The sequence below is a fragment of the Pseudogymnoascus verrucosus genome, assembly GCF_001662655.1.
Source record: "Pseudogymnoascus verrucosus strain UAMH 10579 unplaced genomic scaffold scaffold_1, whole genome shotgun sequence".
NCBI lineage: Eukaryota > Fungi > Ascomycota > Leotiomycetes > Thelebolales > Thelebolaceae > Pseudogymnoascus > Pseudogymnoascus verrucosus.
Genome location: NW_017263652.1, coordinates 633824 through 651960, shown reverse-complemented (window position 1 = coordinate 651960; position 18137 = coordinate 633824). Strand labels below are relative to the sequence as shown.

Here is an 18137-nt window from a genome sequence, read left to right as displayed (position 1 = left end):
TACTCCTCCTACTACTAGATTATGGTATAACGAAGTAGTATTGGTCGTGTGTTGTGTACGTGTATGTGTATATCCTGTATATGGAGTTAGCATGGTGTTATGTGTTATGGTGTCGTCCTGCTGTTATTGTTATTATGTACTCCTTGTACCCTATACACTCCCATGTACTATACACCCGATTCTTAAAAGTTTGTGGTTGTCGACTGGCTGCGCTGTGTCGTGCCTACGGGTAAGAAAATAGTACTGTCCACTGTAGCCCGCCTCTACGCCTTCACCTGCACTGCTGCAACTGCACTCCACCACCACAGGAGCCAGACAGATCCTCTGCCTTCCTCTTTACGGCCACAACAACAAACAATACCGACGTCGTCTTTGAAAGGCACATTCATTCTTTTCTCTTGTTACGGGTACTCAGTTATTGGTTCTTGCCCTTGTTCCATTGTATTTACCGGGCCGTCAGTTGAAGGGCCTTTTTCTCACGGAGCCCTCCATCAGATTGTTGTTTACTCTCGATTTACGTTTCGTCCCACTCTTCGCCCACCAAAAAACTATTCTGTCCGGACATCAACATCACTAATGACTCCCCGCACAACGTCCGTTTCGTCCTCGGTGCCTCTCTCTTCTCTCGGTCGCTGTGCCTGTGGTGGTTGGGGAGTCTCACGATGAAATCAATCCCAAGTGTAAGATCGGCCTTGCTCCCTTTTCCGTGCATGTCGACGTCTAGCCGGGCGAGCACCTCAATCGCAGAGCTTGCCGTGGTCTGGCAGCCAGCATTGCCTTCGGCTCAGAATACCCCCTTCAGTATGATAGCTAAAGAATGCCCTGCTAACAAGTGCCTTCAACAGCTTGTCGCTTCAAGTACAGTCGGGGTTGCTGTCACCGGCCTGGCCTTTGGTCAACCACAAACTCCCGGCACATCTCGACCTTCTTCGAACAAAAGAAAGGCCACCGAATATGACGCTCAGCACAGAAGCTATTCCTCTCCACCCGTACGCCCAGCAACAAGCTCCGTCATAAACACGCCGCGTCGTGGTCAATTGTCTGCTTCCTCCCCAATCCAGCCGTCATCATACCCAAGCCACCGATACATCAACAACACATTCACATCAAACGACTCCCCCATAAATAATACAAGGCGGATAGGGTCGCTCAGTAGATTGGGCGAGAGGACATCAACCCCTGAGCAAGGAAGTGAGGACCGACTGGACTCGATTTCGTCAAAGGGGTCTTGGATGCGAAGGTTGTCTGTTATACCAAATTCACAGAATGGAAGTCCTCGGTCAAGCATAGGGCCCGATTCTCCTTCGTTGTTCTCCCACGGGTCGACAGGCCCCATTTTACACAATGGAAGTAGTCCGTCCCAATTAGAGCCTAACAAGTTAGTCAAACGCTCAACTTCTATTCGAGCGCCGAGTGGAAATACGCCTTCGAGGCCGTCATCAAACCAACGCATACCAACTCTACGCAGGCCGGCCACCAGCCACCAGCGTTCTGTCACTTTACAGCAACAATACAGGGAGGAAGAGTCCGGACCAGAGGCCTCTCCACTCCAGGAAGAGTTTCCCGTTACCTTAATACACGAGTTTGCGCCAACCCCACGCCGGGTATCCTGGCGACCATATTTTACATCTCGGCGAACAAGGCTAGCAAAAGATCGCCCATCCACAGCAATAAACGACAATAGCGCGGATGGGTTCTATTCTACCTTTAAGAGAGTAGTTACACCAGATGGCTCGGCACTTCCAACTTTAATGAAGCCATCCCTAATCGAGGATCCTGCGAGAGCCAGCAAGATCAGGAATAGGGATTCAGTCATGAGTATAGATAGCGGTACGGGATCGCCGCATCCTGGAGATGACTCTGGTATCCATTCCAGCGATTATGAGACTCATAAGCGGCCACGCCAGTCAATATCGTTAAATTTCGGTTCCCCTGCAACATGGATCACCAAATCGAATAGCGTCCGGTTGACAAAGAGCCGCGACCTAGGGCGAGGGGCTGCTAAGCGCAACATTTCGGCCCCTTTATCGACAGTACTTGATCGCGCTACGTCGTCTCAGGGGCCTACTACCCACGATACCTTCGACACTTCCCCTTACCAACAGGACATAGACGTTTCGCCGAAGAATTTTCAGGGGACCTTACCTCGCCCTCGTACCAGAAATACCTCTTCTCCGTTGCCTACAATCTCGCGACTATCGAGCTTCAACTTAGACTTGAATGGGCCAGACCCAACTCCTAATTTAACCGCGCGACTTCGGACACCAACTTCGCCGGCTTCTTCAGATGGCATACGAACTACCTCCCGCCCCTCTTCGAGCGGCAAGTTTAAAGGCCTTTCCTCCCACCCGGTTGTTATCCACCAACAATACCCACCTCGACTTCCTGAGTTGAATACCTCAGACCAAGCGTCGACGCTTGTCGGCTCCGATTCAGATGCTAAGGCTTTCGCATCAGGCGAAGATGACGAGACAGACTTCCAAAGCGACACAGCTTATGATTCCCTTAGGACAGGGGCAACTGCCAGTTTGAGGGCACGGAGCACCCCTCTAGACTCTATGTTCGACGAATCGCCACCTAGCAGTGGTGCGAGATCCAAAGCAGCGGAGTTTAACGACCTGGGGGCAATGTCGGGATTCCGGAATGTCGATGACAGCATCGTGGAGGAGGATGAGGGTATGTCCACGCCAATTAGAAACAGGCGGCGGCTCAATGGCGATATTTACAGCACGCCGATAAGGCAGGACACCGACATGGATATAGATCCTATGGTTCGCTCTTCGCCTCCAAGCTTCTGCTTGGCTACTACGGAATTCGGTCGCATGTCCCTAGGCGATGATGATGATGATGAAGACTGGACGAGAGATGACGACAGCGATGCGCTCAGCAACCCTCTTTCCCCGCCGTCAAACTCACTTAACTCGTTAAGAGTTAGCCATGCTCTACGCTCGGCTCTGATGGACGTCACTGAAAGCGGTTCCTCCGCGCGCAATGGTCGTCAACCTGAGAGCCGGCCTCGAAGTGTGTTTGATTGGTCTGAGCCGCTGATGCAAGAGAAGGTGGATAATATGGGAAACTCACCAAGGCCGAAGACTGTGCATGGTAAACAGGGTAACGATCGCGGCGGAAGGGCCGTTGGACGGAATCGTCCAAGCGCTTTGCATATTCGCAGTCAAAGCGTCCCAGTCGTGCCAGATGTTGGTGGCAACCGCGATACTAAGCTAGCACCGAAGTTCGGGACGTGGGGATTAGGAGGCAAGGGTGTGAGTGAGGATTGGGATAACGATTTTGAGTTTGACGTTATGGATATTGATGAGGGAGATGACCTGCCAACTCTCGGGAGTGGCGCGCCTATGCTAGTTCCTCCGGCAATTCGTGCAAGTCAGGCGAATGTCGTTGGGCATGTTGGGCAGATCCGCGAAGTATGCCTGTTGGTTGAAGACCTCAAGCGACTAAGAGGGCTAGCCCGTGAGAAGGGCCTTCTGGAAGGGCCCTCTGCGGACAAGTGGAGGGAGGCAGAAGGTATCATAGCTCTGGCAATCCCAGACGAAGAGGACGAGACGCTATCGCCACCACAGTCTCCGCTGGCGGCTGTTATTTCTCGTGATGGAGGCCAGAATCACGAGACAACGGTTCATATCGACTCTACTCGGGATTCGGGATTCCAAGACGAGGAGGATGACAAGCCAATTCGTTCCACGGCGGTGTACGGCAACACTCGCCCGAGACGTAAGTCGGTTTTCTCTCCTGAGGACGACATCTTTGGGTCTTTTGAAGAAGCCCAGACTCCGAGAACAGTTCCTCGACGCCAAGCCAGCAAGGATACTTCGGAAGTGGCACGCTCTGTCATGCAAAACATCCATCAGCATAGGGCCACTTCGGACCCGATCTTCACAGCAGCCCCAAATGGAACGCCAAGTAAGATGCCATTTGACACGACGAGTTTAAAGGATCTTGTGCAACGAGCCAATGCTTTGTCCCGTGCGCTGTCTGAGATAATCCGCAAGGCTGATGGGACCACACAAAGCCCATACCGCAGTCCTCATCTCAACCATGACTCGAGTCCGGCGTTTACAAGGGTCTTTACCGATCCCCTTGCTAGCCCGCCTAATATCAACCGGTCACAGAGCAGCAATGCGGTTTTGAATACAACGATTGACTCGTCTCCGACTCGCAATCTTGGTCAACGCATGCAGATGATGACTGTTGTTTAAGGCGGCTGTCTTCTCCTATGGGGTGTTCGAGATGTCGAGTATAGTCGGCTACTTCCACCGTGGATATCGTGGTGCTTCTTCCTAGGGTTTATTGACGGTTGACATGCAACGTTACAGCTCGTGTGTCAGAACCGTTCCTGTCTTGGAAAATATTTCTTTTCAGGCTCCTTGTTATTCTCGCAAGTCTGGACTATGCGATGGCTCTTTCTTTAATGCGGTGGGGGAAAAGAGTTTTAGTTTGGGTCGGCGGCGGCGGCGGGCGGCATGGGTTTTCCAACATTGCGCAAGGCAAGCATATGCGAAAATGACTCTTTTACGAGTGGTGGTGCATTACTGGTATTTTTTCCTTTACGGCACAAGTTTGTGTAATGCATACAATGGGGGGTGGTTGGTTGGGTTGGTGTTTCGGCGGAGTTCTTTGTTTTGTTTTTTGCCTTCGCGTTTTTGTTCTCTGCATTTCAACAACGACGTACATTTTTATGTTGTACGGCAAAAAGAAGGGCGAGGATAAAGGGTTTCTTTCCCAAAATGATATTTGAGGGCGGCATGGGATTGCCGGGGGCGACGGGGGTGGGAGAGCGGTACATTGCGGGCATGATGCATTGGTTCCTCATGGTTTATGGGGAAGGGGGTGACTTTAGAGCAAAAGGATGGTTCACCTAGGTGTCAAAATTAATGAGCTTTTGAGTGATCTCGGGGTCCTTTATTGCACTGCATTTATGTGAATGTTTGAGACGAATGAGAAGGAATGCTTATACACGTGACTCTAGATAATCAGGTACCAGGGGGGCCACGTCCGTTCCTTCTTACTGCCCAGACACTATCATCTACTTACCTGCCCAGTTCGGCACCCAATGCATCGCATCACCATGATGTTTCGCCGAGTCCACCGTTTCGCCGAGTGCCCGTATCGCGCGAAGCGGGGAAGCACAAGCAGATACCCATGAAGCCAAGCTTCCATTCTGGCTCAGATCCGCAGGCTAAATAAATCAGCAGCACGCCCACGCCGGTTTCTTGGTAATATATAGAGTGTTCTGACGCATCATTACTATGGAACTTGGCCGGCTAGTGAGCGGGCGGCCTGAGGGAGTTGAGCATAAACTCAATTCACCACTGCCGGTGCAGAGACGGGGCCCGTGATATATGTGTAGTATTACAGGGTTATGGGGTTTCTTATAAATAAGGTGGTGGCACCCTCCACCGGATCGCCGCTGCCTGTCCTTAACCTTAACATTCCTTGAAACTCTGTTGGCCTTTTTGGTTATAAATTACAAAATGCACATCAGCGTTTCCTCCACGGCGCTCCTCGCCTCCCTGGCCCATATCCTGACAGCGTCCGCGCAGGATGCGTGTCCGGGGGCGCTGACGCCGAGCTATGCGCAGCCGGTTTTCGCGGATGGGTGGACAGGGAGTTTGGTTGCGAAGGGGCTGACGAGGCCGAGGGGGATGCAATTGGATTCGCAGGGGAATTTGTTGGTTGTGCAGCAGGGGGTTGGGATTGTTCATCTTCAGTTTACAGATGGGGGTGGGACGTGTCTCACTTTGGCTAAGAAGACGACGTTGATTACGGATAGTGTTGTGAGTATTGTGGTTATTCTTATGGAGAAGCTGTGTTTGTTCAGAAGGGCATTTTTCTGGTCGTTTATTTATTATTTTACTCTCGATTTATTTTTTATTTCTGGTGTTTTATGTTTGATTTATATATAACTTGGGACCGAGCTGATTATATTGAGTAGCTCAACCATGGAATTGGCCTCTCAGAGGATGGCAAGACGCTATACGCATCTTCCGTCGATGCCGCCTTCTCCTGGCCATATGATGCGGAGGCAGTTACCCTGGGCACAAAGTCAACAATTGTCACTGGAATGAACAATGCCGGTCACAGCACACGCACCATCTTGCTTTCAAAGAAGGAGCCAGGCTGGCTAATTCTAAGCCGTGGAAGCGCTGGGAACATTGACCCATTGGCTGAGGATAAGTCGAGTGGACACTCTCACCTGAAAGCTTTCAATATCGCCAACCTGACCGCATCCAGCCCTCCGTATGACTTCACAGCTGATGGGAGAATTCTCGGATGGGGCATGAGGAACGCCGTTGGAGTTGGAGAGGAGCCCACCACTGGAGGCATCTTCACCGTTGAGAACTCTGCTGATAATGTCGCTCGAAGTGGAACGGATATCCACGCCACCAACCCGGGTGAGGAGATGAACTTCGTTGGTACCCTCGCCTCGACCGAGAACCAAGGTGGTAACTACGGGTATCCTAACTGCCTCGCTGTGTGGAACACAGATATCCCAAACATCGGGTCCATGACAGTCGGCAGCCAGTTCGCAGTTGATGTAACAGATCAGACGACGACTGTTACCGATGCTGACTGTGAGGAAAGAGTCAAGCCAAGGCTGACATTTGAGCCGCATACGGCACCTCTGGATGTCAAGTTTGCCGCTGATGGAAGCAAAGCATTTGTCTCCTTCCACGGAAGCTGGTAAGTAACCGACAGTGTAAATAAACACACACGATTCTGACCCCCCGGTGTAGGAACAGTCCAATTCCCGTTGGTTACAGGGTCGCCATGATTGATTTCGCCAACGGCCAGCCCGTAGCTGCTGCGGACAGTCAAACCGCTGCGGTGGATCTCTTCACCAACTCTGATATCACGAAATGCCCAAGTGCTTGCTTCAGACCAGCTGGCTTGTTCCTGGATGGCACGGGTAGGCTGTTTGTCAGCTCGGATGCCACGGGAGAGATTTGGATCTTGGGCCCTACCAGTTCTACAACTCCTACTCCGCCTGCCACCTCTGGAGGCAGACGACGAGCCCGTCTTCCACGTTTGTAGACACGGCGATGTATGGACGGTGGTGTGGGAGTCTCGCTGAGCACGTTTATTTGAATTTGTATATAGTTGAATATATAACGGAAAATTAACGAATGGAAATTATTTGCTTATGAAGATACCTGAAGACTGCGCCGAGAGTAACGTAGGGAGCAATAAATATACATCCCACATAATTCGACCTGCAATTTAATGAAAGGAGGATATAATAAAGTAATGTCCAGTTGCTCGACGACAGGAACGTTGAATGCGGGCCGTCCCGAATGTGCGTCATGTAGAATGAGCATGGGCTAGTTTATCACATTCTGGCGATTATTCAGAAACTATTAAAGAAATTGACTACCTCTTTGTTAATTGTGACATAATAACTATATAAATAGGGCCCTATGGTAATTTATAGTTTGCGAATGGCTTCTCCACCTGAAATAGAGTTCATAGAGACGTGAGACTCGACAGATTCTCACATCGTCCCATCGAACGTTGGGCACTCTCGTCGATTATGGCCTTCATATAAAAAACTATATTCTCGCCGAATATGAGCTGCCGCATAAATAGCTTGCAATACTGGAGCGCCACTCGCATGTCCCTGATTCTCGAAGGGTAGTTGTTTAGGTTCGGGCTAGGCAAGTGCTCCCCGACCAAAAGGGTTGCACCTTCCGACTTACAGATTCGGGGACCTCTCACTTTCCACATCGACAATCAGATAACAGTCTTCCCCTCTCTGTCTGAACGATATCAATAATCGACAATAAGCGGAGCACCCTCCCGGTACTGCTTATTGCTTTTACCCTCCCTACTTGTCGTAGATCGATCTGTGTTCGTGGATCTCGCCTTCCTCATCCGACATTCACAACTTTATAACTGCGGGTGCTCAGAAACAAGAATTCTTTCAACGAACCCTCTCATAACCAAACACCATTAGCTTTTTATTTACCTTTCCAATACACCGATCAACATGGTCACCCTTCGCGAACGCCCGTCCCGGGAGATCGAGGACTTCTTCATTCCGACGGAACGAAGAAGCTCACTTCGTTCACAAACTTACTCTTCCCCCACATCAACAGCCAATCACTTATCATCAGCCTTATACATTGGCTCTGATCAATCTCCCTCGAGAAAAAGAGACAAGGTCGTTTATATGGACGGTGGCGGACCCGAATCCGAGTCTGAGATCCACCCATCACCAACAAAGCGCCCAAGAGCCAACAAAGCCAGGGCCAACAAGGCCAGACTGAGTTATCCATCTCCACCTTCCGAAGTCGAAAGCATAAAGACTCCATCTGTGAAGTCAGAAGCTATGCCGGGAACTGTCCTCCTCGATCTTCCACTCGAGGTAAGTTCGAATGCTCTCGACCTCACCCACCCCAGATCTGCCACGGCCTGTTGGAAGACACCGATCTGTGCCATGATGAATATGTTTGCTTTTGTCTATTACTTTTCGTGTCTTTACATGCCCATTCGTTTCTGTTGCTGACTATTTATTTCTAGATTCATCAAAACATCATTCAATTTCTCCCTGGTGACGAAGACGTCAACCACTATGGCGCCTCATGCAAGGCACTTCGGGCATATGTTGGTCCCATTGTCTGGCAGATGAGATTCCTGAAAACCTTTGATGGTATCCCAGGTGCAGGTACGGTCAACCTACAGGCCCAATACAAGAAACGGAGAGGCATCGCAATCAGATTCGCCTCATTTGAAAATGGCACGTTGTCTCACCAAAAGGCTTGCCTTGATATGCTGAAGGAAATGATTATTGGTAAGAGCTTCCTTTCATAGTCTTGAGCAGAGACATATACTTACTCGCCCACAGAGTCGAATGGTCACATTGTTCGAGACGCATATGACAACGAAACTGTCAGCGGTCTCAACCACCGCTTCTTCTTGAAATATTTACAATATACCGGTCACGATGTTCGACCCAAAGGAACCGACCTGCTACTCAATATTGCGGGAACACGATATGACTTCACACCCAAGAAGAAACCACCACGACAAGAGAGACTCGCGATGGTGGTTAGACTCTGCTTCATTCATCTCCTTTTGCATCCTCAAATATGCAATATCAAGACCAATGTATTCCTTGCATCACAAGAGCAGGTCTATAAGTGTTTTATTGAAGCCCCCTTGTTTCTAGGACGAAACAAGAATGAAATCAACATTCTGTGGTTTTTACACACGGCGAACTTCTTCAAATTCCATTTTAAGACGCCTGATGGAGAAGGCATTCTGGCTCATATGTATGAGCAGCTTGACAAGAGCGAGTTGCCAATGGCTTGGTCTGGCAAACTGAAAAGTGGAACGCAGAAGCTTGGCCCATATTGGAAAGGGGCATTCAGTGAGTTCCGCCAAGTGAAAGTCGAGTATGTCAGACGCTAACACCTTACAGCCTTTCTCCACGAAGAAGATCTGGAGGTGTATCGTCTTGGAGAAAATTATCAGAATATTGTCGATGAGACGACAGATGGGAACAATGGGTTCCAGGTATGTCTTCGAACCTAACTTCTAGGACAATGCCCTAACCCACTCTAACAGGATCTCACGTTGTTTTCAGACCTGAGAAGCACCCCCCAGTTGGCATGTCCGCCGGAAATGGAGGTGTGGTTGAAAGCGGGCCCGAAAGGAGAATATACGGACAAAGTTAGTGGAGAGAAGGTGATGCCGAAGGTCCAAGACTTTTTCGGTCTGGGTCGGAGCGACGTCGACTACCACCTCCATGGTCGCATGCATGGCCTTCCACCCCAGGAAGGAATTCCAGGCTTCCAGCGTGTCTCAATGCTGAAGTATCTTCCTTGTATCCACGGGACGTATGGCACTGGTCTCACGAGTTTCTGGGCATATGAGGGTTGCGTGCTTCCCGGCAACCAAATCATGTTGGGGAGATGGTGGTGCCCGACCGGAACAGTGGAGCGTGGTCACACATACTGCGGGCCATTCATCTTTTGGAGAGTTTCAGGCTCTGTGGAAGACAAAATGAGAACCACTGACGATGCACTGAAGTTCTTGGATCGCGTCGAGGAGAAAACGGTCGGATAGCAAGCTGCATTGCTAGTATCTGAACTCTGAAGACGATTTGCTTTGCTGACATGCAGCATATATATTATATAGTGATATCCAATTTGCTGGGGCAGGTGAGCGTCGATGCTATTTCCGGATCATTTCACATGTTCTGGTCGGATTTTCGAGAATTGGCTGTGCATTGTCAACAATCTGAGAGCATGCACTGTGCCTTATATAAATTCTCGGTAGTATAGCTGCAGAGTATCGATCAAGCGCTGCATGGAGAATAAATAAAAAATGTTTCCCACATACTGTTTGTTTCTCTGTGATACAAATATGGTGGTTTGAGAGGCACGGCAGTGAGCACAGCTGACCCCGTTCTAGATTTGAGACCCTGAAACCTGGGTTCATCAACAAACTCAATCTGGACCACATAGCATCATGTATTCCAAAGGGATTGTAGAAATGGTACATGGCAAAGTTTGATTATCTATGCTCAGCCCACAGTAAGACCGGGTATGCTCACTGCTTTTCCCGCAACGCCAAATTCGGAACACCGTAACCACCATCCCTATCTCCAGCTTACTCCTCAATCGTCTTGACGCACTCCCACTCGCCGCTCAAGTTCTCAGTCCACAAGCTAACCTTGTTATCCTGCCCACTAACCGCCAACACATTCCCGCTCAAGCTCCAGCTGACGCGCCAGATAACCGCATCAAACTTGAGCTCCTTGCTCTCCCACTGCCCCGGGTGCGCCGCATCGCTCGTCCAGATCCGCACCGTCTTATCCTGCGACGCAGACGCAATGTACGACTTCTGCAGCACCGACGGCGACCACGCCACATCGCGCACCCAGTCCGTGTGTCCCGTCAGCGCAGCACCCTCCTGCTTATACGTCTGGCTCGCCTGGTCATACGCCCACAGCCTGAGGGTATTATCGCTCCCCCCCGTAACAAAGCGGCGCTGTGCGCCCGCCGCCGCGCCACCTGCGCTAACCAAGCTGCCTGGTGCGGCGCTAGGGGCCCAGGAAACGCTGTTCACGCCCATGCCGTGCGCTTGGAAGATCTTGTGGTCCATGCTGTTGTCCTTGAATTCGAGGACGGACACGTTGCCGTCGGAGCTGGCGCAGGCGAGGAGGCAGCCGGATTCGTGGGGCGACCAGGAGATGATGTTCACGGAGGCGGTGTGCAGGGCGAAGTCGAAGACGCGGGACCAGGTTGAGTTGGATTCCCGCCAGATGAAGACTTTGCCGTCGTAGCCGGCCGAGGCGAGGATGTTGCCGTATTTGGGGTGCGCCCAGGAGACGCACCAGACGGCGCCTTCGTGGCTGGAGGGGTGTTAGAGGGGTGGGAGAGGAGGGGGAGGGGGGAGAGATGGGAGGGGCGTGGGAGATGGAGGGAAAGGGGGGGGAAGGGACAAAACGGTCCGCAGGGGGAGACGTGGCGTACCCTTTTAATGTCTCTTGTAATTTGTGTGTTTCTCCATCCACCTCGAATATCTTCACGGTGCGGTCTGAAGAGCAAGTCGCGAGACGGCGCCCGTAGTAGTCGAGGACTGCATCGTGCTGGCAGGGTGTTAACATCCAGACTTATATCCTGACATATCCCTCTCTGATGCCCGCCTCCTCCGTAAACTCAGCGGGTTGGTGGGGGATAGACTTACGATCATGTCATCGTGCCCCGAGTTGGTGATAACTTGTGCCTATAGCTTCGTATTAGCGCCGTCCATCACCTCGCCGCAGCCAGGAATGCAGGATTGTCAGGAATCCGGCAATCAAGAGACGTGCTTACCATGTTGACAAAGTTTGGAGCACCAGGAAACAAGAGTTGTGGTAATTGAGAGGCTGTTGCTGGTGAATGTTTGAATCCCTTATGTGTCCTATCGTGGCCTTGTTCTTGAGGCTGAGTGGGTTGAAGTGCGCGCTCCGAGCCAAGACTCGCCCGGCTGGACCCACCCAATTAGACCCCCGCCTACATCATGGAATCCCCAGCTTCCTTAATATTGACCTAACCAATACACGATTTTGCCTGTGAAAGCGACCATAAAAGCACTTGTTTGCTCGCATTTCTCATTGACGTTTGTTTGTTCCAGTAATTTCTACATTGACGCATATAGAACCGCTGTCTCGGGCCGCTATCACACACAATACCATTCCAGTCACCGAGATAGCCTCGGCTTGATACCACGGACCGAATATCACAACCTCCCCCCGAACTTCATACTTCACATCTACAACAAACCAACAACACAACAAACCGCCAAAATGGCCGACTCCATGTGCGGCCCCTCCAACGCCCTCCAAAACTTCCAAAAACAAAGCCAAGGCGACCGAACCCTCCAACAAGACCGCCTCTCCGCCCGAACGCCACAATCACAAGTAAGATCCCCATCTCATCCCCCCTCCAAATCCCACCCTCACCACACCCTCTAACACCAACCCAGGGCTTCCGCAGCGCCGGTCCCAGCGCCCGCACTCTCGACCCCGAATTCGAAGCCTTCCAAGCCGGCCAGCTCCCCCTCCAACACCCCGAAGCCGGCTTCCACCCCGGCTTCCAGCACGCGCACACCCCCCAGCCGGGGCAGCACATGAATGCCGGCCCTGGCGCATCATGGGCGAACGATTTCCAGCGCCTGGCCATCGCGTCCCCAGGGATGCAGCAGCAGGGTCTCCCACAGGCCCAGCACGCGGGGGGATGGCACCAGGAATTCGCACAGATGAATAATACCCAAGCCGGAATGCCACAACAACAGCAACACTCCTACAACGCCCCTCTCGAGCGCCTCTCCTCCCTCGCCACAACCCCCTTCGGCATGGGCGGACAGCCCATGTACCAAACCCCCATGTACCAACCCGCTCAGCAAATGCACCCCGAGCAACCCCAACAACTCAACTCCGAGATCGGCACCTTCGACGAAGCTGCCTTCGCTGCCGCCTTCGACCAAGCCGCACAATCAGAGCTGCAATCCGAACAAGCCTCCCTCTCTCACGCCCTCCAAGAAGGCCACCTCACAGCCGCCCCAATCGGCGCAGACGCAATTCACCACCCCGACGCGCCCTCCCAACAACACCTCACACCCGCCCAAGAAAGCGATGATCTCGCCCGCACAGCCGGCGCGCTCCTGACGAGCGTGCAGGGCGACCAGAGCGATAAATTCGCCAACAGCCAGTTTCTGCAACTCATGCGGCAGCTGCGGGATAAAGAGGTCGTAGTAGAAGGAGACACCATCATGCCCGCATCCGAGGCGGGAATGGGCGGGCCGGCCGGGGGAGCAGATAACGTGAGTCCTCCCGCCCCCGCCCTCGCCCCGACTTCGTGACGGCCCACCTCAACGCACCACGCCTCCATACTCTGCGCCTCCTCGCGCGCCACCCTCGGCTGGCCCCCCGCTCCGCTCAGCTCAGCTCACAGACGCTGATACCCGTCTCAGACGCGCTAACCCCCTAGGCAGTCTTCGCAGGGAGGACCGCCGTGGCTGGGTCCCGATGGGCGCGGGATGGCGTATCGGAGCGCGAGCAGGCGCGTGCATTACCGCGGGGATGAGCCCCTTCTGGGTGGGGATTCATCGGATCCGCTGCGGAGGGATATAGAGGCGAACCTGATAAGGATGGGTGAGGAGATTAGGAGGGGGATGGAGGAGACGGGAGAGGTGCCGATTCAGTATAAACGCGCGAATGGCTGGGTTTTGGAATCGTCTGCGTTTCTCGATTCCACAGCTGACCACCAGACGCCGGTAGTCCCCCGCGCCATGGTAGGGGGGGGGAGGGGTATATCAGGCTTGAGAACCGAAGAGGACCGTGTGCGCGCGCCGAGGGAGGAGATGCAGAGGTTGGGGCCGGAGGAGGTGGAGAGGGCGACTAGGATTGCGGAGGAGGAGGGGGTGAGGGGGGTGAGGGAACGGTTGAAGGCTCTGGAGGAGAGGCGGAGGTATGAGGAGGGGATTATGAGGCAGCTTGCTGAGGAGGAGGTTAGGGAGGAGCTGGCGAGGGAGGGGAGGAGTTGGGGTCCTTCATAGATAGGGGGTATTTTGGGGGGCGGGGGGGAGGGGAGATAATATCAATATTAATACAAGATTTATGCCATTTTGTGGGAGCATGGGGTTTGAATGTATGGGTGGTTCACATCTGCTATATATCATTCCACCTCCACCACTCCCACTACCCATCCATCCACCAAGGCCGACACGCCCCTCTTCCCCCTCCCGTCCTCAAACAAGTTCAATCGTTATATTGAGCTTTCCACCTCCCCTTCCACATTGCTAGAATCCCCGCTGCCCCTTCTTATAACACATAGCCGTGTAAACATGCGGACAACCCCCTTTTTGAAGTTGAAAGTGGGGGAGCTGTTCAATCACTCTCTCATACTCCAAGAGCCTATGGAAACCCTTCATACAAATCTTAAAAACGGCAGGTGCGCGGGTCAATCGTAGTTTCCATAACTTGGAGATGTCATACAATACATAAGTGGCAGGTGCCATAGGTCGTTCCTTCTGCACCATATATACACTATAATAGTAGCAGGTGCCATACATCGTTCCTTCTACTATAATATATATCACATAATAATGGCAGGTGCCCTCACTCAGTCGTTCCTTCCCACCATAGTATATATCATAATAGTAGCAGGTGCCATCACTCGTTCCTTCCCACCATGATATGTACCATAAATAGTGGCAGGTGCCGTCAGTCGTTACCTTCTCACCATGATATATACCATAATAATGGCAGGTGCACATACGTCGTTCCTTCCTTCCATACCATATACCATAAGCCAGTCGTGCCTACCATATACCCACTCACTCTCTACAAGTTCAAAGCTCCCCTAGCTTTTTGTGCACTATAAACAGGTGGCTCTGTCTCGATCGTGGTTGCCATTAGTACTGTAGCTCCTCTATGAGTCGTAATGGCGTGGCTATAAACTGGAATTGTGACAAGGTTGTAGCTACTAAATCCCATGCTCCGGGATAGAAAGAGGGGGGAGCGGAGATGAGAATTACGAGGGCTGTGAGGGATGGAATGGGGACTTAGAGGATGGGGTTTTATAAAGTAAGGAGAGGAAGTGTTGCGCTGGGGATGGTTTGGGAGGAGATGACGAGAGGGTGGTGGTGTGTAGTAGGGATAGTAGCATTTTAGATTCATTGGGGCGCGTCTGGGGTTGGATATTGGTGACAGGAGGGGAGGTTGACGTATGTATGGGTTGAGTTGTAGGAGATATTTACGCATCAAGCAACAGATCACGATTCACATCAAGTCAAGCAAGAAGTCATAAGAAGATATCAAAACCAACGCATCTTCAATTCTAAGCCCAACGCTAAACCTCTACGAGGCCCAACACCGAACATAAAAACTATTAAGGTGTCTGTTCTAACACAAAAAGCAAGAAAAAGCTGGTCACCGTTCCTCTCCCCCTTCCCCGCCGCAAAGTCTTCCACGATGGGAGAGAAGGCAAGAGAGTCGGAACACAATCGAACAACATGTATAAGCAAAAGCCCTTCAACCCCATTGAAGGGGGAGGACACCAAATATAAAAAGCAACGCGGGCCGGATCTCTTCATATCCTTCCTTTCTTTCCATTCCCCGATGTAAACTTTTTCACTCTCAGGAGTCCCAAACGCAATTCGTAATAAACAGTGAGAAGTTAAAGTCTTCGAGAAAACAAAAAAGGTCGTGAAAATCCGTAATACACTCCGCACAAAGAAACGTACAATGTCCAGTAAAAAGAAATAGAGAACTTTTGTTGAAACCCACGGCAGAGTTTGGACAAAGCCAAAGACTGCCTCCGAAACTACCCAGGGCCGAGAGCGCAGCAAGCCTCCCAACCCCAATCAATGTGAAGAAAAGTGTGATGATGTCAAGCGAAACATCAGTTTGCGCCCCTCGCGAGCGCTTTCGCCTTCCACATATCCCTCTCGGCAGCGATCTTTGCAATCTCCGCCTCAAGCTCGTCAAAGCGCTCCATCTTCTTCTGCCTCGACTTACGCGCTGCAAGAGTGTTGCGCGCGCGCTTGATGGCGACAGTGTCGTTGGGATCCTCGACCACGATGGGTGGGAGGGGCTGGTTGCGCTTGCGGGCGCTGACTCCCGCGGCTGCCGAAGCGGCCTTGGAGTGAGGAGAGCTGTCGGAGCGACGGCGGCGCTCGCGGAGAGCGTCACCAACCTCGAGCTCCTCGTCAACGGCGAGAGGAGAAGTGTCAACCGCGACGGGGGCGGGGAAGGAAGCGTCGCCTTCGGGGAAGAGGGGGAACCACGGGTCGCCGTTGGTGAGGTCGTCCGAGTTGTACATCGGGGAGACGTCGAGGTCGTGGAGGTAGTCGGGCGACTCGTTGTATTGGGAGGGCGACGTCAGGTTCGTGAAGACGGTGGAGTTGGGCGCGGAGAAGGTGGCGTCGCGGACCATGAGGTCCTGCGGCGACACCGTGCCCATGCTCGTGGACGCGGAATCGGTTCGGTTCATGGCTGGCGCGGGCGAGTACATGGTGGGCACTGCGGGAGAGTACTTGTAGTCGAGATCCGGGAAGTTCATGTTGTCCGAGGACTTGAGGTCGAACGAGTCGAAGTCGTCGAATAAGTTCATGTCTGGGCGGAGGTGTGAGTGTGAATCACCGCAGGGTTGTGAATGGGACAGTGAATAATTACCTTGCGCCATGTTGTTGGGGGGGAACGATTGCTTGTTGTTGGAATGGATGTTGCCGGTGCTCTGCGAGAACAGTGGGACCTGGGGACGGGTCCTGATCTGGGACTGTAGAGCGGCGGACGACGACGGGGCAGACAGCGCGTAGAACTGCTGTTGCTGCGGGAATGGATTATACCGGTTTGTAAACGCTGGAGAAGAAATCTGATGGCCTGTGCCTTGGATGATCGCGGCTACTCTCTGGTTCTGCAGGGACGGGGCAGACAGGGGGTTTGCGGAGTGACGACGATTGCTACCACTGGGGGCGTGGTTGCGGGGCAGATTAGGGATATTCTGAGCGTTGGGAGACGCCTCGAGAGAACGACGCGGGAAGAGCACGAAGTCCGGAGGAGTTTGATAATCCGTCTGTGGGGAGGGTTGCTGCGATTGCTGTGGTGCCAAAGGGCTCGTTGATTGGGGTTGGGTAGGCCATGGTGACTGAAGGGTTTGGGAAGCCGTCGTAAAGACGTTAGGTAGAATGGTGGTGGGTAGTTGTTGAGAGCTTGAGCTGTTCCGAGGAATGCTGTTGTTCAGGTCTTCGAAAAGAACTGGGTATTGTGGAGTGGGGTTGGGTAAGTTGTTTAAAGTTTCGAAATGAATCTTGAAAGCGTCTGGAAGACTAAGGGCGGTTAAGCCATTTTGTGAATGATGACGATGGTGTTGATGTATTTGTTGTGTTGTGATAGTATTTTGGGTTGAAGAGAGAAAAGAAGGGAAGAAAAGAAAAAAAGTGAAGCCTGGGGCAGTGGGTGGGTTATAACTATTTTCGTGGCAGCCTGACAAATTTAGCGCTTAGTGGGCTGTGGGAAGTCGTAGTTTGTAGTTTTTGGTGTGGTAGGGGGGGTGGTGGGGAGGGGGGTGGAGTTAGTTATGTGTGTTAGTGGAGGGGGGAGTGGATGGAACGGTTTAGAGGAGAGAACAAGCGAAAAAAGAAGGGTTTGAGGAAGTATCTTTTGGTAGGAGGGAGCCGCAAAAGAGAACATACGACAGTACAGTAAACCACAGCACACCACAGCACACCAGAGCACACTCTTCACAGACAAACTATTAGGGAAGACAGGGATACGTATCCTAAAGTGGTGTGAAATTGTAGTCTAACGGGTGTGTACCTATTCCCCTCCTCTCATTCTCCCACTGAGACAAAAAGCAGGGGTGACAGCAAAGGGCGAACAGTGGGAACAATCACAGTACAGTAACGCCGATCCATCTCCCACAGTCTGGCAACCGACAGCCGTACCAAGTACCCCCGCACCACCAATCCGCCTTGTCGATACCTCCCCACGCCATTGTGCCTCGCCCTGCCTGTACATGTAAGCAGACAGACAGGCCATTAAATCACCAATGCGCGGCGAGCGCAGTGTCCGCACGCCGCGCCGTCCGCTGTAGTATCTCCACTATTCTGTAGCGAAGGATGGGGCAGTG

General features: G+C 52.2%; 6 protein-coding genes across 6 annotated transcripts; 4 read left to right on the top strand and 2 right to left on the bottom strand.

Moving 5' to 3' along the window:
* Positions 1–155: 155 nt before the first annotated feature.
* On the top strand, positions 156–4904 carry VE01_00222 (uncharacterized protein). Its single transcript, XM_018269754.2, has 2 exons — positions 156–680; positions 846–4904. Exons 1-2 carry the CDS (start codon positions 663–665, stop codon positions 4212–4214), a joined length of 3387 nt encoding a protein of 1128 aa, XP_018135410.2. The 5' UTR covers positions 156–662; the 3' UTR covers positions 4215–4904.
* A 135-nt stretch (positions 4905–5039) lies between these two features.
* Positions 5040–7141, top strand: VE01_00221 (uncharacterized protein). The gene is made up of 3 exons (XM_018269753.2): positions 5040–5792; positions 5951–6699; positions 6753–7141. The coding sequence occupies exons 1-3, from the start codon at positions 5490–5492 to the stop codon at positions 7048–7050; spliced, it is 1350 nt and encodes a 449-aa protein (XP_018135407.1). The 5' UTR covers positions 5040–5489; the 3' UTR covers positions 7051–7141.
* An 861-nt stretch (positions 7142–8002) lies between these two features.
* Positions 8003–10083, top strand: VE01_00220 (uncharacterized protein; the record flags this gene model as incomplete). The annotated part of the gene is made up of 5 exons (XM_018269752.1): positions 8003–8380; positions 8536–8806; positions 8861–9385; positions 9437–9531; positions 9583–10083. 5 exons carry the CDS (start codon positions 8003–8005, stop codon positions 10081–10083), a joined length of 1770 nt encoding a protein of 589 aa, XP_018135408.1.
* A 237-nt stretch (positions 10084–10320) lies between these two features.
* Positions 10321–11937, bottom strand: SEC13 (GTPase-activating protein S13). The gene is made up of 4 exons (XM_018269751.2): positions 11838–11937; positions 11710–11748; positions 11496–11611; positions 10321–11374 (listed from the first exon to the last, which is right to left on the bottom strand). The coding sequence occupies exons 1-4, from the start codon at positions 11838–11840 to the stop codon at positions 10630–10632; spliced, it is 903 nt and encodes a 300-aa protein (XP_018135127.1). The 5' UTR covers positions 11841–11937; the 3' UTR covers positions 10321–10629.
* Positions 11938–12063: 126 nt separating this feature from the next.
* VE01_00218 (uncharacterized protein) lies at positions 12064–14061 on the top strand (the record flags this gene model as incomplete). Its single annotated transcript, XM_018269750.2, has 3 exons — positions 12064–12424; positions 12490–13326; positions 13498–14061. Exons 1-3 carry the CDS (start codon positions 12311–12313, stop codon positions 14059–14061), a joined length of 1515 nt encoding a protein of 504 aa, XP_018135126.1. The 5' UTR covers positions 12064–12310.
* Positions 14062–15320: 1259 nt separating this feature from the next.
* On the bottom strand, positions 15321–18002 carry VE01_00217 (uncharacterized protein; the record flags this gene model as incomplete). Its single annotated transcript, XM_018269749.2, has 3 exons — positions 15321–16621; positions 16682–17334; positions 17953–18002. 3 exons carry the CDS (start codon positions 18000–18002, stop codon positions 15909–15911), a joined length of 1416 nt encoding a protein of 471 aa, XP_018135119.1. The 3' UTR covers positions 15321–15908.
* Between the last annotated feature and the right edge of the window lie 135 nt (positions 18003–18137).